Source organism: Rhizophagus irregularis, chromosome 22, assembly GCF_026210795.1.
Source record: "Rhizophagus irregularis chromosome 22, complete sequence".
Classification (NCBI taxonomy): domain Eukaryota; kingdom Fungi; phylum Glomeromycota; class Glomeromycetes; order Glomerales; family Glomeraceae; genus Rhizophagus; species Rhizophagus irregularis.
Genome location: NC_089450.1, coordinates 2,616,345 through 2,643,429, shown reverse-complemented (window position 1 = coordinate 2,643,429; position 27,085 = coordinate 2,616,345). Strand labels below are relative to the sequence as shown.

The 27,085-nt window shown below is 30.2% G+C and overlaps 6 protein-coding genes across 6 annotated transcripts; 3 read left to right on the top strand and 3 right to left on the bottom strand.

The window, feature by feature from the left end:
• Positions 1–1,215: 1,215 nt before the first annotated feature.
• On the bottom strand, positions 1,216–3,333 carry OCT59_014771 (uncharacterized protein; the record flags this gene model as incomplete). Its single annotated transcript, XM_066150227.1, has 15 exons — positions 1,216–1,233; positions 1,318–1,358; positions 1,437–1,479; positions 1,561–1,604; positions 1,752–1,777; positions 1,867–1,904; positions 1,997–2,034; positions 2,152–2,160; positions 2,253–2,283; positions 2,377–2,397; positions 2,627–2,659; positions 2,915–2,955; positions 3,052–3,084; positions 3,184–3,205; positions 3,331–3,333. The coding sequence occupies 15 exons, from the start codon at positions 3,331–3,333 to the stop codon at positions 1,216–1,218; spliced, it is 441 nt and encodes a 146-aa protein (XP_066002414.1).
• Positions 3,334–5,034: 1,701 nt separating this feature from the next.
• OCT59_014770 (uncharacterized protein) lies at positions 5,035–5,547 on the bottom strand (the record flags this gene model as incomplete). Its single annotated transcript, XM_066150226.1, has 2 exons — positions 5,035–5,172; positions 5,236–5,547. The coding sequence occupies 2 exons, from the start codon at positions 5,545–5,547 to the stop codon at positions 5,035–5,037; spliced, it is 450 nt and encodes a 149-aa protein (XP_066002413.1).
• Positions 5,548–6,977: 1,430 nt separating this feature from the next.
• Positions 6,978–8,133, bottom strand: OCT59_014769 (uncharacterized protein; the record flags this gene model as incomplete). Its single annotated transcript, XM_066150225.1, has 3 exons — positions 6,978–7,073; positions 7,147–7,697; positions 7,800–8,133. 3 exons carry the CDS (start codon positions 8,131–8,133, stop codon positions 6,978–6,980), a joined length of 981 nt encoding a protein of 326 aa, XP_066002412.1.
• A 474-nt stretch (positions 8,134–8,607) lies between these two features.
• On the top strand, positions 8,608–8,993 carry OCT59_014768 (uncharacterized protein; the record flags this gene model as incomplete). The annotated part of the gene is made up of 2 exons (XM_066150224.1): positions 8,608–8,744; positions 8,858–8,993. 2 exons carry the CDS (start codon positions 8,608–8,610, stop codon positions 8,991–8,993), a joined length of 273 nt encoding a protein of 90 aa, XP_066002411.1.
• A 13,549-nt stretch (positions 8,994–22,542) lies between these two features.
• Positions 22,543–24,861, top strand: OCT59_014767 (uncharacterized protein; the record flags this gene model as incomplete). Its single annotated transcript, XM_025331265.2, has 5 exons — positions 22,543–22,767; positions 22,897–22,963; positions 23,035–23,219; positions 23,302–23,647; positions 23,726–24,861. 5 exons carry the CDS (start codon positions 22,543–22,545, stop codon positions 24,859–24,861), a joined length of 1,959 nt encoding a protein of 652 aa, XP_025189986.1.
• Positions 24,862–25,375: 514 nt separating this feature from the next.
• On the top strand, positions 25,376–26,805 carry OCT59_014766 (uncharacterized protein; the record flags this gene model as incomplete). Its single annotated transcript, XM_066150223.1, has 5 exons — positions 25,376–25,408; positions 25,482–25,573; positions 25,654–26,240; positions 26,360–26,636; positions 26,727–26,805. The coding sequence occupies 5 exons, from the start codon at positions 25,376–25,378 to the stop codon at positions 26,803–26,805; spliced, it is 1,068 nt and encodes a 355-aa protein (XP_066002410.1).
• Positions 26,806–27,085: the final 280 nt, after the last annotated feature.

The following is a 27,085-nucleotide window of genomic DNA, read 5'->3' as shown; positions in this document are numbered from 1 at the left end:
TGTCAAAATAGCGGAATTCCTACAGAATTCCTAATTCAAATGTTGAGAAATTTTTCAGTAAATTATCATCAAATTGTGGGAAATTTTAGGCAAATCTTTAGTAATGATATGCAAACGAAGTGCAAATTGTGGTGAATTTAGTTAAATTTTTAGTAATGTTATGTAAATGAAGTGCAAATTGTGGTGAATTTAGTCAAATTTTTAGTAATGTTATGTAAACGAAGTGCAAATTGTGGTGAATTTAGTTAAATTTTTAGTAATGTTATGCAAACGTTATGCAAATTGTGGTAAATTATAGTGAATTTTTAGTAATTTTATACTAACGTAATGCAAATTGTAGTGAATTGTAGTGTATTTTTAGTAATGTTATATAAATTGTTAAAAATTTAGGTGAATTTTTCAACAATGTTGTGCAAACCACAGGTCGAAATTAGTTAAATAGGGTATCAATAGGTTATCAATAGGTTATCAATCGGCTATCAATAGGCTACCCTATTGGTAGCCTATTGAACTTGCGCCATAATCCGTCACCAATCGGGCAGGCTGATTGTTAGCCAATTAATAACTTATTGATAACCTATTAGTATCCTATTGGTATTTTTATCAAATTGGTTATCAATAAGGTATTAATAGGTTATCAATAGGTTATCAATCAGCCTGCCCGATTGGTGACGGATTATGGCGCAAGTTCAATAGGCTACCAATAGGGTAGCCTATTGATAGCCGATTGATAACCTATTGATACCTTATTTAACTAATTTCGACCTGTGTAATGTAATACAAATTGTGGTAAATTTTGCATTTTTTCGGTAAATGTTAGTTAAATCTTTGAATAATTTAGTGAAATTTAGGATAATTTTAGACAATTGAGTGAAAATGTTTTACCGATTTTGGACAATTGAGTGTAAACGGTATAAAATGCAACATTTTCAGAGACAATTTAGTGAAATTTTGCAATAATTTTGGACAATTGAGTGAAATTTTGCAATAATTTCAGACAATTGTGTGAAATTTAGTAATAATTTTAAACAATTTAGTGTGAATGCCATGACAATTTAAAACACTGGTTTAATAATTTTACACAATTTATTATAATATTATTTATTAATAAATGCACAATTATTATTATTTAACGATAATCTATATTCATCGGATATCCAATGATCTATGGATCCACACTCTAATTCAATCATATATCAAATGTCCAGTGCCAAATTAGAAGCCGGTGAAAACCTAAAAAGAAAAAAGAAAAAACGAAGCGTTAATAAACGTTTCGTTGAAAAAAATCAAAATAAAGAAACATTTCGAAGTATATACCTTCAAAATGTTAAATTCCATACGTCCAAAAACCGTTGAACCTAAAAAATAAAAAAAATGAAACGTTAATATACGTTTTGTTAAAAAAAATCAAATAAAAAAAATATTTCAAAGTATACCTTCGAAATATTGAATTCCGGTTTGTCCAATGAGCCGCCAAACCTAAAAAATATAAAAAAAATGAAACATTAATATGTTTCGTTAAAAAAAATCAAAATAAAAAACAAACATTTCGAAGTATACCTTCGAAATGTTCCTTTCATTTTCACTGTTTCCTTTCATTTCCCCTATTCATTTTCACCTTTCCCGTTCATTTTCACCTTCACCTTTCGTTTTACCCTTTTCACCTTTCGTTTTTCCTTTTCCATTTTCGTTTTTTCCTTTTATTTTCATTTCCTCTTCCTCTTTTGTTTACTCTTTCCTTTACATTTTACCCTTTCCTTTTTGTTTTCTCCTTTCCCTTAAAGAAAAATAGAAAAAGAAACAAAAATTTAATAAATTAGATATAAACAAAAAAAAAATTTCCCCTAATTCCCTTTCCCTTATTACCTTTCACCAAAGTCCAGATCGTAATTTCGTCTGGCATTCTTACAAAAAGGAAGAAAATAAACGTCAGTTAACATTTCTTAAAAAAAATAATAATTAATTAAGTTTCGCAACACAATGTTGCGAAACTTACCAGTTCGTTTTGATTTCCATTATCCAAACGTCCAGAACCTACAAAAAGAAGGAAAGAAATGTTAGTTAACATTTCTTTTAATAAAATAAAAATAAAAAATTAAGTTTCGCAATGTAACATTGCGAAACTTACCGGTTCGTTTCCATCATTCTAACGTCTGGAACCTACAAAAAGTAAAAAAGAAATGTTAATATAAACGTTTCTTATAATAAAAAAATAAAAATTAAGTTTCGCAATGTAACATTGCGAAACTTACCGGTCGTTTCACTCATTCTAACGTTCGAAACCTACAAAAAGTAAAAAAGAAATGTTAATATAAACGTTTCTTATAATAAAAAAAATAAAAATTGAGTTTCGCAATGTAACATTGTGAAACTTACCATCATCCTAACGTCTGGAACCTACAAAAAGTAAAATAAAGAAACGTTAGTTAACGTTTCTTAAAAAGAAATAAATAAAAATAAAGTTTCGCAACACAATGTTGTGAAACTCACTGGTTCGTTTCGAACTCATCATCCAAACGTCCGGCGTTCCTACAAAAAGAAAAAGGAAACTTAGAAACATTTCCTTACAAAAAAAAAAATTTTTTTTTAAGTTTCGAAGCATACAACAACACGCATCGAAACTTACCGATTCGCCTTCCAAAGTCAAATATCGAAAAATCTACAAAAAAAAATAGGAAACGTTAGAAACGTTTCCTTACAAAAAATTAAAAAAAAAATAATTTTTTTTTAAAAAGTTTCGAAGCAAAATGCTTCGAAACTTACCCTTTCAGTTCCTTGCTTCCCGAAGTCGAATACTGAAAGACCTACACAAAAAAAGAAAGAAAGGAAACGTTAGAAATGTTTCCTTACAAAAAATTAAAAAAAAAATAATTTTTTTTTAAAAAGTTTCGAAGCGAAATGCTTCAAAACTTACCCTTTCAGTTCCTTGCTTCCCGAAGTCGAATACCGAAAGACCTACACAAAAAAAGAAAGAAAGGAAACGTTAGAAAAGTTTCCTAAAAGAAATTAAAAAATTTCAAAAAGTTTCGAAGCATATGCTTCGAAACTTACCATTTCGAATCCCAAAGAAGCATGCCGAAGGACCTATACAAAAAAAATAAAGGATCGTTAAAAATGTTCCTAATAAAAGTAAAAAAAAAATTTTTTTTTAAAGTTTCAAAGCGAAAATGCTTCAAAACTTACCATCATTTCGTTCCCTCGTTTCCTAAAGTCAAAACATCAAAAATCCTACAAAAAGAAGAAAGGAAACGTTAGAAACATTTCCTTACAACAAAGAATTAAAAAAAAAGAATTTAAAAAAGTTTCGAAGCATTTCACTTTGAAACTTACCATTGTTTTTCTGAAGGACGATTCCGGAGAAGAGGAAAGGGGAGAGAAAAGGGAAAGAGTGGGAGAAAAATAGGGAAGGGAAAGGGCAGAAGGAAGAGGAAGAAGGGGAGAGAAAAAGGGAAGGTGAAAGCGAAAGAAGGAAGGGGAAAGTGAAAGAGGGAAGGAATGGAAAGAAAAAGAGAAGGGAAGGGAAGGGCAGAGGGAAGAGGAAAGGGAGAAAGAGGTATGGTGAAAGCGAAAGAGAAAATGGGAAAGGACAAAAGAATAGAAAATTGAGAGCCGTGAGAAAAAAAAATTAAGCTTTTGCTAAAAAAAGCTTAATTTTTTTTTTTCGTTGTACCGCAGCTGAAGCTGCGGTAATTCCGTAATTATTAAGTAATATCACGTGATGCACGTGATAAAAATTTAATATAAATAGGGGCTTTTCCCCGAAACTTTTTTTTCTTTTTTTTTATAAATTTAATGATAGATGTATATATATACTTATATATATACATATATATATATCTATCTAATAACTTTACGAAAAGCCCCTCCTTTGTAAACAGGTAGAGGCCATAGAGTACCTATAGGGGAAGAGCCATTGCTGCTCCCTCCGCCTGTTTATAGTGATAAAAAGAGGGAGTCTTCAGTAGTAAGGTTTAGTACTAAATTAAACATCACAACACATCGTGTTGATACATTGTTTATATTAATAATATGATTTAATGTTAAATAATTCATTTAGAATATAAATATTATAAATTTAATAATGTTCGTAATTTACAAATAAATAAAAATAAAAATTAACAATTTTAATGTAATTAAGTGTAATGCTACATTATCCAGTATAATTGTAGTATTTTTTTTGTGTTTTTTAGCGCAATTCCGCGTTTTTTAGTGCAATTCTGCATTTTTTAGTGCAATTCCACATTTTCTAGCATAATGTTACATTTTCCAGTATAACACGAAATTTTCTAAAAAATATAATAATTGTGGTACTTTTTAGTGTAATGCTACATTGTCTAGTGTAATTGTGGTATTTTTTAGTGCAATGCCGCATAATTTAGTATAGTGCTACATTTTTTAGTATAATTTAATGTAATGTGGAATTTTCCAAAAAATGTGATAATTGTGATGCTTTTTAGTGTAATTTGGTGAAATGCTACATTTTCCAGTGTAATGCCATATTATTGAGCATTTTCAAAAAAAAAATGTAACATTTTAATATTCTGACGAAAGTGAAACATTTGACCAAAAAAACATAAAATTTGCTGAAAATATGCAACATTTGACAAAATATATAGAATTTTCATTAAAAAATGCACCATTTGCTAGGAAATCAGAATATTTGACAAAATTTGATTTTAATTGACAATGTTATAACAATTTTATGAAATGTTGTTACAATGATATCACATTGGAGATAAAATGTGGTATTTTCATAAAAATGCACCATTTGCAAGAAAATTGGAACATTTGACAAAAAAAAAGCAAAATTTAATTTTAATTGACAATGTTATAACAATTTTATGAAATGTTATTACATTTGAGGCAAAATGTGGAATTTTCATAAAAATGCACCATTTGCAAGAAAATTGGAACATTTGACAAAAAAAAAGCAAAATTTGATTTAATTGATAATGTTATAATAATGTTACGAAATGTTACATTTGAGATATAATGTAGCATTTTCCCAAATTTTCATAAAATTTATAAAATTTGCTAAATCGGATAATGTTGTAACAATGCTATTCCAAAAAATTGCTCAGCGTAATGCAGCATTTTCCACAATTTCCCACCATTTTCCAGGAAAATAGGGAATTTGCATTTTTTGAATTTTGGATAATGGTGCCCTTCGACCTGTGAATAAGATAAAATATATTAGAATTCATACTTGCAAATTTTAATAAAATTTATTTTTACCTTTAGAGATTCATCCATAACATGGGCAGAAATAATTACTCCAATATCTCCAAATACCATATAACTACAGTCATTACATGTAAAATATAATCCACCTAAATTTTCTTGGTACATATATTGACCACCTTCAAGACATGTCATAAAAGATGTACGATGCATACCATTAGGGTACTCTTCTGCAAATCTTTCCCATAATGCTTTTTTCGTGTCTTGTAAGTATTTGATTGGTTTTCCTGATTTTGCATCAGTTTTGTATGAACTCATATTGACAAATTCTTTATCATTTAAAAATCTGTCAATTTGTTCAAGCATTTCAGGTGTAAACCTTCATCGGCAAATTATTGGTTTTACAAGTGGAGGGGATCTATAACTATTGATACGTGCATGCTTGCGAGATTCTACAATAGTATGTGAACCAACCTGTATATATTTATTATAAAAACAATATAAAATTTTACATTATTGTATCAGTAATAATTTTTTGCAAATTTTTCATTGTCTTTTTTATGTCTAGTTTATTTACATAATTTTAAAAATAAAAGAATAAATAATTCAAGAACGTGTACATTAAAATTTTACATATAAAGCAAAACTATAAAATATTACATTCAAATTTTGTTTTAGTTCTCCATAGGTAAACTCATTGGAAATTATAGAAAGTATATGTTGTTTTCCATCAGGAGTTTTTTTGTTGTTAGCAAGTGCACGTTCAAAACACATCCAAAATGTATGTATTGCATTTGGCGTATTCTTTGGAATAGAGCTCCGAATGGGTCAGGTCAGGTCAGGTTAATTGATAAACCTGACCTGAAATTTTTTTTCAGGTCAGGTCAGGTCAGGTCATATCAGGTTGTCTGTTTGACCTGACCTGACCTGAAACCTGAAAAATTTCAGGACTATTTTTATTAAAGTATTGAAAAAAAAACAGTACAAAACTTTTTTTTTTTAATATAATATTATGAAAAAAAACGTTTTTGCAACATTTTTTATTAAAATATTGAAGAAAAATATTGCAAAACGTTTTTTTTAATATAACATTATGAAAAAAATGTTTTCGCAACGTTATTATTGAAATATCAAAAAAAAAACGTTACAAAACATTTTTTTAATATAATATTATGAAAAAACGTTTTCGCAACGTTTTTTCTCGAAATATTGCGATTCAACATTTTTATATTAAAATCATATAAAAAAGATAATCCCAATACTGCAATTAACTTTTTTATATTGATTTTGTATAAAAAAAGTGAGTTGCGGTATTGCGATTCACTTTTTTATATAGATTCTATATAAAAAAAGTGAGTTGCGGTATTGCGATTCACTTTTTTATATTGATTTTATATAAAAAAAGTGAGTTGCGGTATTGCGATTCACTTTTTTATATTGATTTTATATAATAAAAGTGAGTTGCGATATTGCGATTCACTTTTTTTATATGGAATTAATATAAAAAGTGAATCGCAATATCGCAACTCACTTTTATTATATAAAATCAATATAAAAAAGTGAATCGCAATACCGCAACTCACTTTTTTTATATAGAATCTATATAAAAAAGTGAATCGCAATACTGCAACTCACTTTTATTATATAGTAGAATTAATAGTTTCAGGTCAACAGGTCAATCAGGTCAGGTCAATCTTCATACCTGACCTGAATTTTTTTTAAAAATCTCATACCTGACCTGAATTTCAGGTCAGGTCAGGTCAGGTTACCTGAATTTGGCTGACCTGTTCGGAGCTCTACTTTGGAATACTAGTAAGAAAACCACTTTTATATAAAGTAGCAAATGCTACCTTATCTGCTTCTTTATTTGGTAATTTTGTCCATAATTGACGCTAATAAAAAAATATTTATTTTAGTGTTTGAAGATAAAAAAAATAACAATAAAAATATCACAAATTTACCGACCTTTGATTCTTCAGATAACCAAGGAGTTATATTTATTGCACCAACTGCTTTTAGCATAGTTTGCCACGCACTTAATTCACGTTCACTAAATTCATATCCTTTTGGATATATAGCATGCAAAGTAGGTTCTAATTCAATTATTGGATTTTCAGTTTTAATCCAACTTGTAAAAAAATATTTCCAATTAGCATTTGCCAGAGTTCTTCTTTTTACATGATAATCAAATAACCTTTCTAAAATATATTCATCATTCCAGTCATTAAGAGTGCATTGAGTTCGATGCTGCTGAATTAGATTTTTTGTAATTGGATTATCAAGACCATAAAGTTGTGTGCCGGTAAATTTTTTCAGTTGTCCTGTTTTTTCCCACACTTCATCTGGCGTTGCGCCTTTAAATTGTTTTATTAAAGCAGATTCTCGGTAAATTTTAACAATGCATTTTTTTTCCTCAATCCGTGATACAAAAATTGACTGCTTTCTTTCATACATATGAAGAAGATATGATTGAAAACCTGAACCTGCATAATGCCATTTTTCGCGTGAAGAAGTCCCTATACCATAAATAAAAATTATACAATTTTCTACATTAACAGTAACGGGAATATGTTAAATATCTTGTTTTAAAGTTTTAAGGATATTTTTGTCATTCCAACCCATTGCTTGATACCCTGAATAGTGTGTTGAAGTATTGAAACGGTTTTTATAAGCTGTAGAAATAGCCTTTGTAGAACTTAGCTCTGTAACAACATGTAAACCACTTTGACAACAATACATTGGCATTAATTTGTTATTACCAGAACCAGTTTGTATAGTTAAAATGAAATCTACTTCATTAAGACAAACTTTAGTCTGTTGTCCCAGCCTAATCGGAAATAAAGTTTCATTTTCATTTGAAATTATCCACCAATAAAAATAATAAGGTCCATAGTGAAGTTCAGGAACTATAGTTCCTGGTTTTATTAAAGTAATGCGTAAAGTTTGAGCCATTATGACAGTTTTTAAAGGTTGTCAACAAGAGATTTAAATTTATTACAACAGGTTATAATGTATCTTATCCCCAAATTTACTATACACAACTCATATGATCTGATACCGATTATTCGTGGATTACGACTTAATAATTCGATAAGTTACTTTACATTAAGTTGATGGAAATTCGATAAATCAATTTTAGTTGATGTGAAATTCGCCAAATCACTTAAATTTGATGAGAATTCAATACATCACTTAAAGTTGATGGAAAATTCGTAAAGTTTGATGAGAATTCAATACATCACTTAAAGTTGATGGAAAATTCGTAAAGTTTGATGAGAATTCAATAAATCACTTTTAAGTTGATCGCTCAAGTTGAAAATTTGTTAGTCGAAACTTCACTAGCAACAATTATATGATAATTATTGAATCGAAACAAATTTTGATACAATTCCATAATTATCAAAATTATCTGAAATTTTTGACAAAATGGGACGAAAAAGAATGATATCTAGTGTATTTGATGAAAATCCTATTACTACCAGATCACCTCAAGTTACTACTCGATTAATTGTTCAGCCAAGGATTCGTAAAGTACCCTGTTTCTGTAGCAATTGCGAAGGAATGTTAGTTGCTTCTCGCACAAAGAATCGACATGAATTATCAAGCCAACTTTCGTCAGATGTTTCAGAAGTAATTATCAAAAATACTGAAATTCGGGATAATGAACTATCGCAAGTTTGGAAAATACTGAAATTCGGGATATCGAACCATCTGAAGTTTTGGAAAATACTGAAAATATTAATGATGAATCATCTCAATTGACTATTTTAATGAGCAAAGAGTTGACCGATTGCCTCGAAGACGTAGATTAAGGTACATTTCGACTAGAGTTTCCATTGGTAACATCGGTAACATTAAACAAGATTTATCACTGAGAGAAAGTACGGCCAAAGATCAAAGCGAAGACACTAATGAAGATAATGAATCAAATGGAGATAATGAATCAAATGGAGATGACTAATCAGAAAATAACAATTCTGAAACTTTTGAAGATTATTCATGCCCTTCTTTTGAATTATATCAAGACCCAGATGTCACTCCAACTCCAATTAGCGATGATAGTAAGTTTTTATGGATTTTAATATGGATTATGAAATTTTGAATAAGATTTAACATTCCAGAAATAGCAACTGAATCACTAATAAAGTTCATAAAACTGTTTTTGGATGAAATTGGCAATACCGCATTTGAAAATTTTCCCATCACTTTATATAAAGTGAGAAATATTCTCAACATAGAAGATCAATTTCATTGCTTTGCGGCATGTACGAAGTGTCACAAATTATACAACAAACAAGAAGTAGAGGAGTTTCGTCAAAATGAAATTCTTGCCATTATGAAATGTCAACATATCGAATTTCCAAATTCATTGAGATGCCAGAAGTGCCAAACTCCTTTATTTCATTAAATAAGATTATTAAATAAAGTGTCAAATCGAATTGAGATGATTTATCCATTTTCTACAATTCGTCAACAATTAGCAACCCTATATCTTCGATCAGGATTTGAAAGGTCACTCAGACATTGGTCTGATCGATCACATTCTGAAAATATATTGACCAACATTTACGATAGTCAAGTGTGGAAAACATTTAAGGATACTTCTTATCATGATTCGCCTAATTTTTTCCAGCCTGAAGTTGCAGATTCACACCTCGGTTTAATGCTGAATGCGGATTGGTTTCAACCTTATGAAGGACAATTCACAGTACCGGTGTGATATATGTTACCATTTGCAACTTGCCTTAGGATATTCGATTTAAAAGAGAAAATTTATTAATTCTCAGAATATTACCAGGTCCTAACGAAGTGAGCCTACACCAAATCAATCACTATTTAGCATCAATTGTCAATGATTTAGAATTACTATGGAGTGGAATAACTCTAAATCGAACATTTGAGTGCCAAAATGGAAAAAATATTCGTACAGCTTTAGTACTAGTTTCGTGTGATGTTCCTGTGGCAAGGAAGATATGCGGGCATATTTCAGCATTTGCATCGTATCACTAGTGCAAAAAATGAGCAAATTATGAGAATCGACAAAATAATTTTGCCGGGATGGACAATATAGATGAATGGTTTATTACTCGAGATTTGGCCGAGTTTCATGAAAATGCACATGAAATGGTGACGTTGTAGCTCTAATGCTTCACGAAAATGTTTTACGAAAGATACTGGAGTTAGATGGTCAGAATTATTGCGGTTGTCATACTTCGACCCTATAAGGTTCATTGTTGTCGATCCAATGTACTGCTTATTTCTAGGCATCGCGAGATGGATAGTGAAAAGAATTTGGGTTGATGAAGGAATTTTGAACTAACAATCGTTTATAAAAATTCAAAAAAAAATGGATGAGTTTCAGATTCCATCCGATTTGGGACAAATCCCTGGGAAAATCCATTGCAGAGAAGGATTTTCAAATTTTACAGCAGATCAATGGCAAATCTTTTTCACAATTTACGCTACGGTATCACTATAGAGTCATCTTTTGGTACAGTACATGATCGGAAAATTCTCCATCATTTTGTAAGAGTTTGTATAGCTTTCGTAAGTCGAATTTTAGAACTTGATGCTGTGAGAGAATCGCATGAGAGATTGATTGAAATTGTGAAGTTGATTGAGGAACATTATGGACGAGATAAAATTACTCCTAATCTTTATCTTTCACTTCATTTGAGTGAATGTACGTATGATTTTGGACCTTTATACGCATTCTGGTGTTTCTCCTTCGAACGCATGAATGGTGTATTTAAAGATGGTCATCAGTCCTAAAAGATCACAGTCTCGCAGTTCTACACCTTAAAAAGACGGACTGGTCCATCTTGATGTAGGACCGCGGTCTTTCGGTCCTGTAACACATACAATAAGACCGATGGTCTTTTTAAGGACTGCAGTTTTTTTAAGACCGATCAGTCATTTTTCTTTTTTCTTTTATTACTTTACTGGAACAGTCTTCCTTTATAAATGAACACTAATTATATAAATTTATAGGAACCATTCCAGACGTATATTATAAGCAAACAACATGTATAAAGACGGATTTACTATACTTTATTAACGTTAATTTTCTTTTTTTCCTTGGAGACAGGGAGACAGTCTTTTCTAGAAGTTTCAATATGCATGTAATAACTTTTATATAAAGACCGATACAAAGACCAGGTCAGTCTCAGGACCGGTCCTACTGTACTAAGAAAAAATGAAAGACCGCGGTCTGGTCCTACAAGTCCTGGGACCGACCGGTTCAGGACTGAGTAGGACCTGTAGGACCGATGACCATCTTTAGGTGTATTAGGTAAACTATAACTATTTATTTAGGTTTAATATTCTTATTCTTAATTTATGCATAATCATAATTTTAAATTTTAGGTGTCTTACCGAACAGTCATAGGAAAATAAAACCAGAAATTATGTGACGAATGATGGCTGATATCCATATTGATAGTATTATAAATTCTGGAGAAAATGTAAAGGGACTAGAACTTCTCAATAACCGAGCTTTTGTTGGATCTTTGGCAGAGGCTGACGAATTTTCAGCCAATGAAATGGAATGATTTTGGTTGAATTCGCAGAATATTCAACAATCAATAGTCACTGGAAGCGAGTCGTTTCCAGGTGAAATGTTGGGTCCCGCCTCTGAAAATGTAGTGATGTCAAATTCAATACTTGATTTACTGGTCAAATACTATTTGGTGACTTATGAAACACTTGAGTTTCAAAAGCTATTCGGAGAAGGTCACGAGAATTCAAGGATCATTTCCGTCAAAATGAAATAGTTCGGTAGATGTAGAATCGGTTCAGAGACATTTGGGTCAAATATGTCAGCTCGACATGTAAAGAACTCGTATGTTTTGCCAAATTTATAACACAAGACGCACAGGTTGAAAAGTGAAAAATCAGGCACCAATCAGTCACCAATCAGTAGCTGATTGGTGACTGATTGGTGACTGATTGGTGTCTGATTGGCATTTTCGCTAAATACCGTCACCAATCAGGCAGTTTGCTAACTTTTGATCCAGTGATCAGAAAAGGATGAAATATAGCTCATTGGAATCGTCTCAACAAGACGAATCTAATGGTAGTAAAATCGCATTTCTAGGATTAATACTTGATGAGAAATTAAGTAAAATATAAAAATAAAATGTATCATTTATATTTTATTTAATATTTTATTAACTATTAATTCTAGAGATGCGATTTTACTACCATTAGATTCGTCTTGTTGAGACGATTCCAATGAGCTATATTTCATTCTTTTCTGATCACTGGATCAAAAGTTAGCAAACTGCCTGATTGGTGACGGTATTTGGCGAAAATGCCAATCAGTCACCAATCGGTCACCAATCAGGTACCTGATTAGTGACCGATTGGTGACTGATTGATGCCTGATTTTTTACTTTTCGACCTGTGACGGTAGCGTCGATTGTTATCCTGGACAAGTTCAATTCTTTTTTTCCCACAAGGTTGACTTACCGGATGGAGAATTGGAACATAATTTGGCATTCATTCAATGGTATCAACCAGTGAATTCTCGTTATTATTTCAGTATTAAAGATGATGAAATTTGCAATGTCGAACTTTGGGGTACTGAATTTTACCCTGAAGGTCGAGATTGCATAATTCCAGTGCATAATATTCTCAGTAGATTTGTGCCAATAAAATATAAAATTTCGGATAGGAAAAATGCGAAAGAATATTTGGCCGTAAATCCTGTTAATAGAAAATTTAACATTCGTTAAAAATAATAATAATAAATCTTCATTTTTGTTAGTCGAAATTTGACGGAAGTTGTTGCTTTTTATTGGAATTTATATAAATTCTTTTTTTTGAGTTTTACATAAATGTCACTTGTTTATAATAAATTTCGGAAACCGAGTTTTATATAATGATCGGAACTTCAGAAAATCAGAACATCGGAAGAACTTCGGAAGAACTTTGGAAAAGAACTTCAAAAATCATGTGAGTCAAAATTAAGCCGAAATTAAATTCAGACGAATTTTGGCTGAAATTTATTCTGAAACTTAGCCGAAAGTCACATGTCCGAAATTTCTTATTTTGACTAGTGTTTTGTGATGATGAAAGCCACAGAAGCCAAGATTGCTGAATTGATGCTTTCTTTCGTGTGTGTACCTACACACTTTTTAAGAAGGTTATCATAGAAGAAACGGTTGTTAGGGTTAAAGATTGCTGGAACTTGAGCGGCGATTTTTGTTTTATTGAATCTAAGGTTGCTTGTCTAAACCTCTTCAAAATCCTACGATTAGTTTCGTCAAAATTTTACTATAGATTTATTATAGTTTCGGCAGAGTTTCGGCAGTTTCGGCATTTATAATAAGTTTCAGCAGTTTCGCCTTTCTCCAGAGTTTCGCCAGTTTTTTAATATAACTTTAATATAGTTTCGGCAGAATTTCGCTTTTCGGCGAAACGCCATCTTGCCTAAACCCCTAGGTTTCGGCAAGCAACCTTAATTGAATCGAGTTCTAATTTATAGTTATCTAATCTTCAATTGCCAAATATTTTTTCCAAAGATCTACAATTCTACCTGGTTACTCTCCTGTAGTCCTGTGGTTCTGCGGTTCTGCGGTTCTCCAGTTATACCTGGTTATCTTCTAGGGGGTAAAAAAAAACTATAAACTACAAACCTTTACAACTGCTCTAAATCTTCCCTTCCTCTTTTTCAATCTACATATATCTAGTGAAATCCAAACCGCTCAAGAGTGTATTTTACCATAATTTGCTCTTTTCTAGCTTCCTATATCTCTTTACAAGCCTTATGATATTTCTTCCATTTAAGCTCATGAAGTTCACGATTTCCAATACCCTTTCCCTCATATGATCGACCAAGAGCATCCTCTGCTTTTTCCTTCTTTTCTACTGCCCTGTCGTATGCCTTCTTGACTTTCTCATGCCGCTTCTACAACTTGGCTTTACAACAGTTGTACCAGAGTCTGTTTATTTTGAGGTGCTTTCTGAATTCTTTGATCAGAAGGTTTCTGATCATCTCCGCTACTATATTGAAATCGTTGAGGGTGAAGCCTGCATTTGGGCCCCTTTACGGATTCCATAGATGTCTACAAGATCAAGTCTGAGATCTTCGGCAAGATAAGTAGCGGTGTGCAAGTTGATCATATGCATGTTTCGTGTTAGTTATCCTTATATATTACTTATGGTATACCCATTGTTCAATTACTTATTTTTTCTGACGGGCAAGTGGCCTAGAGTTTCGAACGGATCGGGTAGGAACAGGTAATTGACTTAACCCAATCCGAGAGGGAGTCACGAATTTGATGACCTGACCTGAATATCACGGGTCAGTTTGGGTACCTGACCCAACCTGTTGACCCGATATTTTGGAACAAAAAAAAACGTTTTGGCGTTTTTTATATATTAAATTATAAGAAAAAACTCTAAACGTTTTTTTTTTACAATTATTTTGTGGAAAAGAACGTTTCAGCATTTTTTTACATATTAGATTATGCCAAAACATTTTTTATATCAAGTCAGATCAGGTACCTGATCCGACCCGTTGATGTTTAAAAAAAAAAATGTTTTTTTGATTCATTTAATGAAAAATGTCGGGTCAGCTTTTTTTCATTAAAAAAACATTTTTTTTGATTTATTTAATGAAATAATGTCGGGTTATACGTTTTTTCATTAAAAAAATGTTTTTTTTATTCATTTAATAAAATAACGTCAAGTTCGGCGTTTTTTTATTAAAAAAATGTTTTTTTGTTCATTTAATGAAATAACATCGGATTCAGTATTTTTCATTGAAAAAACATTTTTTTTTGATTTATTTAATGAAATAACGTTGGGTTCAGCATTTTTTCATTAAAAAACATTTTTTTTTCATTCATTTAATGAAATAACGTCAGTTTCAGCGTTTTTTCATTAAAAAAACGTTTTTTTTGATTTATTTAATGAAATAACGTCAGGTTCAGCATTTTTTCATTAAAAAAAGACGTTTATTATTATTATTTTTATGAACAAATATCAGATTCAGGTCAAAAAAATGGGTTGGCATTTTTATATATAAAAAACGCTGAAACATTTTTTATTGACCCAAAATATATCGGGTCAACGGGTTGGATCAGGTACCCAACTTGTGACTAACCCGACCTGAGGTCGGGTCATTAAATTTGCTACCTGACCCGAATTTTTCAGGTCAACCCATCGGGTCATTCGGGTTGACCTGACCCGTTTAGAGCTCTAAAGTGGCCATAGTTCGGTGGTCATAGTTCGGTGGTCATAGTTCGGTGGTTATAGTTCAGTAGTTATAGTTCGGTGGCATAGTTCAGTGGGCATAGTTCAGTGGTCATAGTTCGGCTGCCATAGTTCAGGACATACTGCCATAGTTCAGCTGCCATAGTTTGGAACATAGAGTGGTCATATTTGGGAGGTCTAGATGAGTGTATCATAGCATGAATCAGGTTTTGGGATCTGAGGGCTGACTAAGGCTGCCATAGTATTATCATAAGGTTTTTCGTACTGTGGCAGGTACTATAGCAGGAGATTCTGTCTGATTTTAGCTTTATTCGTGTTTTTATCCCATTTTTTAGTAATCTGCCATAGTTGCCATAGTTGCCATAGTAAGTTATATATAAGAAAAAATATAGATAAAAAAAAGTGGAAAAATACCGTGGCAGACTATGGTACTGTGGCAGGTAAACCTGCCCCCGTAGGGGGCAAATAGGTACTGCGAGGCCATGAGGCCAAGGTGGAGGAACGTAGTGACTACACATCCAGCTCGACGACACAAATCTTGGTTTTTTTCTTATTTTTTTTTAATATTATGAACGATTACTAACCATTTTTCTCTTTTTTTTATAAGTTCGGGTAAGATTCATATATACAAATACATGAATCATGTAATTGTGGAATTGTATTTGAATTAGCAATATTTTTTGTAAATTAGATAGATGCAATAATAATAATATAATTATAAAGTATTTAAGCATTAATAAATACATTTATTTAATAAATTTGATAAAAAAAATCAAAATAAATTCATAAATAAATGGGTTGTTATTAGACCATAATTCGGCTTAAAGTTTTAATGTCGAATATTGGTCAATTTAAGCCTGAATAATGGTTGAATAATTTGTCCGAATTTGAGACGATTGGCACCCTAAATGCGCCCAAAAATTCAACCTCAATTTGACACAGATTAGATCATCATTCAACCTATATTCGACCTGGTCAAATTTAGGTCAAATTGTTCTTTTTCGACTAGTGACATGATAAGCCAAAAGGAGATTAATAGATCGACAAACAGTGAAAAAGAAAAGTTGTGAGTTAAATAAGGAGGAAGAAGTACCAATAGAATACAAGAAGGGTAATCCAAACACATCTAGTATTTGTTCACAAGATTTTAACTCCTACGAGGTTTTTTGCAGAGTCATCAAGAGGTTAAATCCAAATTTAGAAAATAAGATATTGAACACTTTTCTGAAATGTATTAAATTGTGCCAGAATAGTAAATTTTTAGTAATTATTTGGATACAATCTAGTCTATGCAGTTACTGCACATTAAGATGATGTAAAGATACACTACCTAGACAAAAGTAGCAGACACCAAATATTTATTAATTTCTCAAAAATATACATAATAACTGGGGTTAAAATTTTAAAGTTTATTAGCTAAACCATATATAAAACTAATATTTAGTTGGCCAGCCATTATTTGCAATACATGCTTTAATTCTGCGAGGCATACTTTTAATTAAATTTATTGAAAAATCATTAGGAATTTTATTCCATTCTTCATTTAAAGCATCCTCCAATTCCTTCACATTTTTTGCAAGTTTGGGTCGTCTTCTGATACGCCTTTCTAGTTCTTATCATAGGTGTTTAATGGGTTCAAGTCAGGTGATTGACTTGGCCAATTTTCCAGAATTTTGATTTGTTTTGTTTTCATCCATTCTTTAACATTTTTAGCAGTATGAACAGGCGCATTGTCATCTTGAAATAAATAATCCACCTATGAAAACCATTATTAATTATTGGTATCAAATGTGATTCAAATATTTGGATATAGTTCCGATAATTCATTTTCCTATCAACTTTTGCTAGTGGTCCTAATCCCTTTCCTGAAAAACAGCCCCACACCATTATTCCTCTACCACCATGTTTAATTGAAGGAACTATGTTTTCAATATTGAATCTTGTTCCAGGTATTCTCCAAATACGACCTGGAACTATCATTCTTAAATATAGTAAACCAGCTTTCATCACTCCATATAACTGATTTCCACTTTGCAAAAGACCAATCTTTTTTTCAACACACCATTTTAAATGATTTTCTCTTTGTTGATCATTAAGAAGTGGTTTAGATGCTGGAATACGAGAAAAAAATTTAAGTTCATGTAAGCTTCTTCTGATAGTCTTGGTAGAGACTTCCATATTAGTTTTCTCTTGAAATTTATTTTTAATTTGCTCAGCTGATTGACGATTATTTTTTTTAACAATTTTCTTTAGTGTTTTTTTGTGTTCAATATTTAAAAGTTTTGGACAGCCACTTCGTGGCTGTGTTTTGAGACTTTTTCCATCACAATAGGCTTGAATAGTTCAAATGACTGAAGTTCTAGATAATTTGAGTTTTTTTGCAATATATAATTTTGTAGCGCCACTTTAAAAAAACCAATAATTTGATTGCGTTCAGATTCAGTTAAATCATACATAGTAAAAACTGGTTTAAAACTTGTTTTTGTGATCACGTTTTAAATTTATTTATATATGAAATAATATTTATGTCATAGCATGTGCAAGGTATAAACAATCACGTGCAAAAATTTCAAGCTGGGTTATTATGTACGTTTTTGAGAAATTAAACAAGATTTGGTGTCCGCTACTTTTGTCTAGGTAGTGTATATATATATTTGAAAAAGTAAGACATTTACATTTATTACACATCCTTTTTTTATTACATTTGAAAGAAAATTTATTTCTAAGGCCACGCAAACTAATATTTTCGGTTCATGTAACATTAAAATTTAAAATTGACCTGGGGACCCGAGTTTTATTTTTTATTAATAAAAAATTTTTATTATAAGCCATGTAACTTACTAGTTTATTTTGTTACTAAAAATGCCTATCATACATGTACGAATAAGTTACAACTCTGTAACTTTAAAAGATTGGGAAGGGTTACCAGTTGAAAAAGAGACAAAAATGAAGGATTTTTCTAACGATATATCATTTTCATGTTAGTCATCTAATTTCTGGGAAGCAGATTTTAAAGTACTATAAAATTTAACCAATAAAATCACTTGAAATCACGTGAAAAAAAAATTTTACATATAAAAATTTTTTGGTCAAATTTTGAAAAAGTGACCCGGCCGGGTAAAATATTAGTTTGCGTGGCCTAACTACTAAACTTAGATTAATGTTTTTTGATTTATTAAAGATATCTATCATGTTAAAGTCACATATGAGATTTGATCAACAATAATAAATTTTCTGTATTATCAGATTTTTCACGTCAATATTAATGTGACAGTCAAGTTAAATAAATATTAAAAAAACTAACTTTTCTCATTTTTTGAAACCTAACGCTAAAGATTTGTCAGGTACAGTCAACTCTCTTTATAGTCACACATTTGGGACAGTCCATATTTGGTGATTATAAAGAGATGTGACTATATAAAAAATTTCTTATATTTGTATATCATAATTCCGGCCAAAAATTAACATAATTTTAGCCAGAATTATACTTAAAACTTTATTGTAACGTAACTTCGCCAATATTAATCGTAGAGAGATGATCTTACCGCCATTCGATTCGTCTTGATGAGACGGTTCTAATGGTATAAAATACGTCGAAATCCAATCACTAGATTAATTTCCGAAATTAAAAAAATATTAATGGTTTTTGTGTAATAACTCTGCCAATATTGATCCTAGAAAGACGATCTTACCGCCATTTGATTCGTCTTGATGAGACGGTTCTAATGGTATAAAATACGTCGAAATCCAATCACTAGATTAATTTCCGAAATTAAAAAAATATTAATGGTTTTTGTGTAATAACTCTGCCAATATTGATCCTAGAAAGACGATCTTACCGCCATTTGATTCGTCTTGATGAGACGAATCTAATGGTATAAGATACATCGAAATCCAATCACTAGATCAATTTCCGAAATTAAAAAATATTAAATGGTTTTTAAGTAATAACTCCGTCAATATTGATCACAAAGAGATGAGCTTACCACCATTCGATTTGTCTCGATGAGGCGATTCCAACGAGCTATAAATCGTCTTTTTACAATCACTAGGTACCGAGAAATCTAGCAAAATGTTAAATGGCGCAGTAAACGTAAATCAAGAAATATTATGATGCCGATGTTTAACATTTTGTTGAATAACTCGTCAGCCAGTGATCGGAAAAGGATAAAACTAGGGTTGGTCACCCTATCTTGGTGGTTAGTCACTGAGACCCTCATTAAACCTGAGTATGGTGAGGTCGCAGGTTCGATTCCCATGACCACGGAAATAAAAAGAATTTTACTGCAGACGCTACAACCAATAGCGTGAAGGTACAGGGATTAGTGTAGTTGGACTGCATCATGGTGAATTAGTGTGTACGGTTAGGCCGCACATTTCAACTAAGGGTCATGGTGTCCTTCTAACGTTCCCTATGAGGCCATTGGCATGTGCGCAGTCCTGTCCTTGAGGTCACTACTATACCTTGGGGGGGACTTCCTGTCCGGGTGGTCACTCTACGATACCGCTTGGGGTCAGTAATGGCTAGATGGTCGTCCTAGATGGTAAAGCTGAGGGTGCAATGTCTTAGTGGTAGTTAGACCTTCTGTTAGGTCTTAGACCAACCAAGGTGTTCGTGCACAGAACAGGTAGCATGGCTATGGGGTTCGATTCCCTACTCCTTGGGTCCTGGTTGGTGATCCCTGGTGGTTGATACCCACCATAAGGGGTGATCCTGGACAGATGCCTGCTACTTCCTGTCTGAGTGGTCACTACAAAGTATACCACTTGGAGTAAACAACTGTACTATCGGTGCTAGGTAATCGCGGGCTGTAGTGGCCTTTGAGTGAGACTTAGTACCTAAAATGGTAGTATGGAAGGGTACTAGATGGTTGATGTTACCTGTCGAAAGTCCTCCATGAAAGTAGATGCTCTCTAAAGGTCGTTAAATAAATTGAGTATCAGTATCATGCAATGGGTATAGGATGAGTAGGCGGCGTGTACCTAGCTTCAGATCAGCCTAAAATGGCCCGATGGGGGATGTCTTCTATAGTGGTGCTGTTACCTGAGGAATTAAGTACTCGGTATAATGGTTGCCCATTGAAGATGATAGGACACAGACCCGAGATTAGTCTCATAAGAGGCAATGGGTGGTCTGGCCGTAAACACTTGCAAAGGAAAAGGATAAAACTACCACCATTCGATTCGTCTCAGTGAGACGATTCTAACAAGCTATGATACATCTTTGTATGATTATTAGATGCCAAGTTATTTAATATATTCTTTATATAACTGTGATTATAAACGGTTCTTTTTAATATAAGATTTTTGAGGATAGGTGTGATAGTGACTATAGATAGATTGTGACTATATAGGATAGATTTTAATAATAAAGTGTTTTGAACATTCAACTGGTGTGACTATATAGTAGAATGTGACTATAACGGAAGTGACTATAGAGGGAGTTGACTGTATAGTTTTTATTTAGACTTATATAGTATACTTTAGGAGAAAATATCAAAAGAAGTCCAAAAAAAGTTTAGTAAATAGTTAGAATCATGTTGCCAGAAAATTTTTAGCTATAATTAAAAATGATAAAATGCTTTTTTATTATTTTATACTTCATTAAAATTTATACTTATTGTTATTTACAATATTTAGATGTGCCTTTACATAAATGGTATCAAATATTATACCAAAAAAATTCCCATTTTGTATGTTACCAACGACCATATAATAATAGTTGGATTATATTTGACAAGTCTGTACGCTCGATCTAATGGAAAAATATAAAAAAAGCTTTGAATCTGACAAAAATCTCATTTACGAAATACCAGTAAGCAAAGAATAGAAATAATTCTGCCAATGACTCATCTTCAAATGGAAATATTTACTCATGGATACATCAACCCGTTTAAAGACTCATGACGTGCTACTGACAATTCTTTCCTTTGGATTTATCAAATTTTCACCATAACTTACATTGGCTATCATTATTGGACTTAGACTTGTCCTCTACTTCTTTTGCTTGATCTCGCAATTCATATAATTTAGATTTATTTTATTACTAATATAGACCCATTGAACTTTTAATAGATATTCTCTTAATTAGTTTGTCCTTTTCTTTTTTTGTAGATTATTTTAAGTTTTTTTTTTAGTTTGTTAAATTTTACCGGTAGTGTAGTTCTCCTGGTGATATAGCAGTTTGGCTCGAAGAGTGGGTCCTACTTGATGGAATGAAATTTGACATTCCAATTACCTGAATAGTCTCTATATTTACTTTCATGAACATATGCTGTTAATGTAATAGAAATCAATTACTACTCTTCTTGAAATAAAATAAAATAAATATAATAATCTTAGCACAAATATAATTTTTTTGATTTTTGATAAAAATTGTATTAATAAGTTCGATATAATTAGAACATTGGTTTTACCGAATATGTGGTATAACGAAGATTTGAGATGAGCAAATTGTATGGTCGCACACAAGACAGCTTTATTTTGGGATCGACTTGAACTTTGTGATTGTCAGTTCGCAAATACTTATAAAATTCAGGAATAAAATTTCTGTCGACACTTATAAAAAAAGGAACAGGGATAAATATTAAGTGTTAATATTTATCCAACACGCACTGTACGTATACGTCAGTCCTTTAGCTATTGCAAATATCAATGTCCATATCTCCATATCTCAATTATTAGGAGCAACTTAATTGAAATTGAACTAATACCTATTTTTACTAGAATTTTAACAAAAGAAAAACTATAAGATGACAATGAAGATTATACTTAATTTTGTAATGAAGGCGTTACAGTCCGCCCTAAAAAATTTTCAAAAAGGTGTGACCAGGTGCAGATTACTATTCACACGAAAAAAAATCAAAATCAAAATCAATTACTGGGATTATACTTTATTATAGCTTTTAACAATTGTAACAACTAGCTACATTTGGTTGGCATCATTATTTTTAATCGATGAAAACTGCGGAGTGCAGAAATGATCTGCAATAGAATGATCCGCAATAGTCTAAACTGTAATTAGTTAGTTATTTTCTGCGAGTTCTATTAATGTACTACCATAAATTAAATAAATATTGTTGGGCGTTAAATTTTTTATTTTTTCTTACCTAGTTACAATTAAAATCAATAATTCGCGCAATGACAAAAAACATTGATGTTAATAATTCAAAAGATTTGATTGAAGAAGTCATTTCTAAGAAGTATATAAAATATTATGAATATGAAAATTTTCAAGATATTGAAAAAATAAACAAAATTGATTTTGGAATAGTTTATCGTGCAAAATGGAAAAATTCGGGACAAAATCTTATATTAAAATCATTTAATCTTAATATTGCAATTATTAAAGAAATAATTCATGAGGTAATTATAAAAAACATATATATATATATATATATATAATAATGAATATATATCATATTGATTTAATAAAATATTTTTAAATATTAAAAAATATATTATTATTTTTATAATTAAAAAAAAAAAATCTAGTTTGAACTTCATCATAAATTTGATTTTAATAAAAATATTATTCAATTTTTCGGTATTACTGATAAAGGTATGAAAATTATTATTATAAAAAATGATATTTATAATATTTACTTTATTAATAAAATTAAATTTTCTAAGATCAAACCGATCATCAATTGAAGGAATATTTATTAATAATGGAACATGCTGATAGTGGTTCTCTCCAAAACTATTTGAAAGAAAATTTTAACGAGCTTACATGGGAAGATAAATACAAATTAGCATATCAGTTAGTTGATGCTGTATCATATCTACATGATGAAGAAATTGTACATCAGGATTTGGTAATTAATAATTTAATTCATTGAATTATTTGTAATTCTAATAATTTAAAGATTTTACTTATATATATATTTAATAAAATAGCACTCTGGTAATATATTAATTCACCAAAATACTATCAAATTAAGTGATTTTGGATTATCAAAAAGAATCAAAGAAGTATCTGAACAAGAAAAATCAAATTTATTTGAAATAGTTCCTTATATTGACCCAAAATGGTTAAATTGTAATATCAATTTAATGCAATCATATTCATTAAATAAAAAGAGTGATGTTTACAGTATTGGAGTAATTTTATGGGAGATATCAAGTGGTCAACTACCGTTTAAAGATGAATCATATGATGCTGTTCTAATCATGCGAATTATACAAGGCTATAGAGAAAAAATTATTCCAGATACTCCTTCTAATTATTCAATTCTTTATACTGGTAAATATAATTTTAATTTTAATCTATGTATTAATGTTATCAATATAATAATTTTTTGTTAATTTTAAATTTATGTAGAATGTTGGAATAATGAACCTGATAATAGACCGACTGTGAACCAAGTAGTTGCCAAGTTAAAAGTAATTATCGATCTTAATAATTCATCATATAAAGAATCATATCATCAAATTATGCAAAATTTTGAAATAAATAAAGAGGAAATAGGACCTACAATTCAAAATATTCATGAAGTTATATTTGAAGAGGAGTTAGGTATTATGGTTGATGAATTGATTAATATTTATTTTAATGAGTTAAATAAAGGAAAAGAAGAAAATGAAAGAAAGAAGTGTATTTTAAATTATATTAATAATTGCAAGATAAATTTACAAGAAATCTATACTTGGATTTTAAATAATCAAAATGATTCAAATTCTATTTATTTACTTGGATATTTTAATTATCATGGAATTGGAATAAATGTTAATAAGAGTAATGCATATCAATTATATGAAAAAGCCGTAAAATTAGAAAATATCGTAGCACAATTAGAATATGCTAATATGTGCATTCATGTTTTTAAAAATTATGGTAAAGCTTTTAAATTATCTAGAAAATTAGCAGCAGGAGGAAATCCAAATGCTATAAATAGGTTAGGATATTGTTATGAGAATGGGTTTGGAACCGTTATTAGAGTGAAAAGGGCATTCGAATTGTATCAAAAAGCAGCAAATTTAGGAAATTCAAATGGAATAAATAATTTAGGACGTTGTTATGAAGTTGGAACTGGAATTGATATTAATAAAACAAAGGCGTTTGAATTATATCGAAAAGCAGCAGATTTAGGAAATTCATATGGAATATATAATTTGGGTTGTTGTTATGAAAATGGAATTGGAATAAAAGTTAATGTTCATGAAGCATTTAAATTTTATCAAAAGGCGGCAGATTTAGGAAATTCTTATGGTTTAAATAATTTAGGAATTTGTTATAAAAATGGAATTGGAATTAATATTGATATGAAAAAAGCATTTGAATCCTTTCATAAGTCGGCAAATTTAGGAAATTATTTCGCTCAATACAATCTTGCTTATATGTACGAAGTTAGTAATGGTATTAATAATATAAATCAAGCAATTAATTGGTACAAAAAATCTGCTGAACAAGGATATCATTATGCTCAAATTAAATTAAGAGAACTTTTAGGAGAATGAATTTTTTGTCATAATAGTTTATATTTTAACTTTAAAACTTAAATTAATAATGAATTTATAAAATAAGTTCAATTTTCGTTAGCATATTACAATATTATTTGTTGAGTTATTATATCGATGTATTTATTGTGCTTAGAAAATCGCCTTTTAGCATAGTATTAAATGCGATAAGCGTGAAACCGTTTAAGAATTAATAAATTTAATAAATTTTAAAATTTTACTAACTTTTGTTAAATCTGATCAAGTGCGTTCATAATGCAGAAAAATATAATAGGAAAATATTGAATACGCAAAAATTGTCACATGAAAAATATGAGCTGCGCACATTTTGCGACTCTAACCTAAATTTAATGTTGCACAGAGCACAACAACTAATTAACTATATAGGGTTTGACCATTTTCAAATTTGTGATTAATTTTTCTTTCTCTTTCGTTAACGTTTGGAATTTTATAAAAATGGATGACAACAAGCTTTTACCAAAGTTATCGCAAAATTTACTTGAAATTTTGAATGATGAAGAATATTATGATGTTACAATTGAAGTTGGTAATGACCCTTACGTGAAAGTCTTTCGTGCTCATATGGTTATTTTACATTATCGTTCTCCTTACTTGCAAAGAATTTTATCAACCAAAAAAAGAAGAATGATGGAACTTTATCACATATCAAATTACCAAATATTTTACCTGAAATTTTTCAAATTATTTTAAGGTATAAAAATTGTAAAATGATTGATATGGTTTTATTAAATTTTACGAATATTTATTTTTTTTTTTATTTATTTATTTTAGGTATATTTATGGAGGAAAACTTTCTTTGAGGGATTATGATACTTCAGACGTAATTAAAACTCTAATTGCTGCTAGTGAACTTAATCTTCAAGAATTAGTTACATGTTTACAATTCTTTTTTATCGAAAACAAAGCAAATTGGATTGAACAAAATTTTGATTCTGTTTATCAAACAAGTTTTAAAAATGATTCATTCTTGGATCTTCAAAAATATTGTACTGACTTAATTACAAAAGAGCCAGATAAGATATTTAAATCACCAAATTTCTCTTCAGTTTCAGAAAAACTTTTGATATCAATTATTCAAAATGACAACCTTCAAATAAGCGAAATTCAAATTTGGGAACAAGTTCTTAGATGGGGACTTGCTCAAAATCAAGAGCGTTTCCCTGATGACATTAAAGATTATTCAAAAGACGACTTTAATATTTTGAAGAATACTTTACAACAATGTATTCCGTTTATAAGATTTTACAACTTAACTTCAAAAGAATTTTTAGATAAAGTATTTCCCTATGGAGAAATTCTACCTGAAGAATTAATTACAGATTTATTAACAACGTTCCTAAGTCTTTCAGATCCTAATAGTAAGCCAATTAAGAAATCAAATCTCGTATAAGTAAAGAAATTAAATTGAGGACTGTTGATTCAAAAATTATAACACATCAACATGCTGAATTAATCTTAAAGTGGATTGATAAGTTAGATATTACAGATAAGTTAACTTCTTTATATGAATTTAAATTATTATTTCGTGGATCTCGTGATGGACTTACACGAGGTAAATTTCATGAAATTTGTAATAATCATTCACGCACAGTAACAATTATTAAAGTGAAAGATAGTAATGAAATTCTTGGAGGATATAATCCTATTGAATGGAAATCTGATGGTAAATATGGGATTACTAAAGATAGTTTTATATTATCTTTTAATAATAATAAAATTGAAGATTATACTTTAAGTCGTGTAATGGATGAAAGGTATGCTATCTTAAATAGTTCTTATGTCGGTCCATCATTTGGTGGAACTGATCTTGCTATATTGAGTTATACTTATGGTAATATTTGCAGAAAAAATTTTTATGAATACCCGATTAGAAAAACTGAAAGATTTTCAGTGGAAGAATGCGAAGTATTTCAAATTGTATAGGATTTATGTTGCATTGATTACTATGCCAAAAGGCGAATTTCCGCAACTTCTTATATATTAAATATTAATTTAAACAACATATTTGTTTTTATTTATTATAATATCAATGGTAAAATTTTAACGCAAGCGATAAAAGCACATTTCGTAGATACACGATCACATTTTCTATGGAACTCAGATAAATAATAAATTTAGAAAAATATTGTGAAGAAACAATATTATGAATTAATACTATATTATTGTCAAACAGAGAAAACTTATAATAAAAATGATTTTTTAT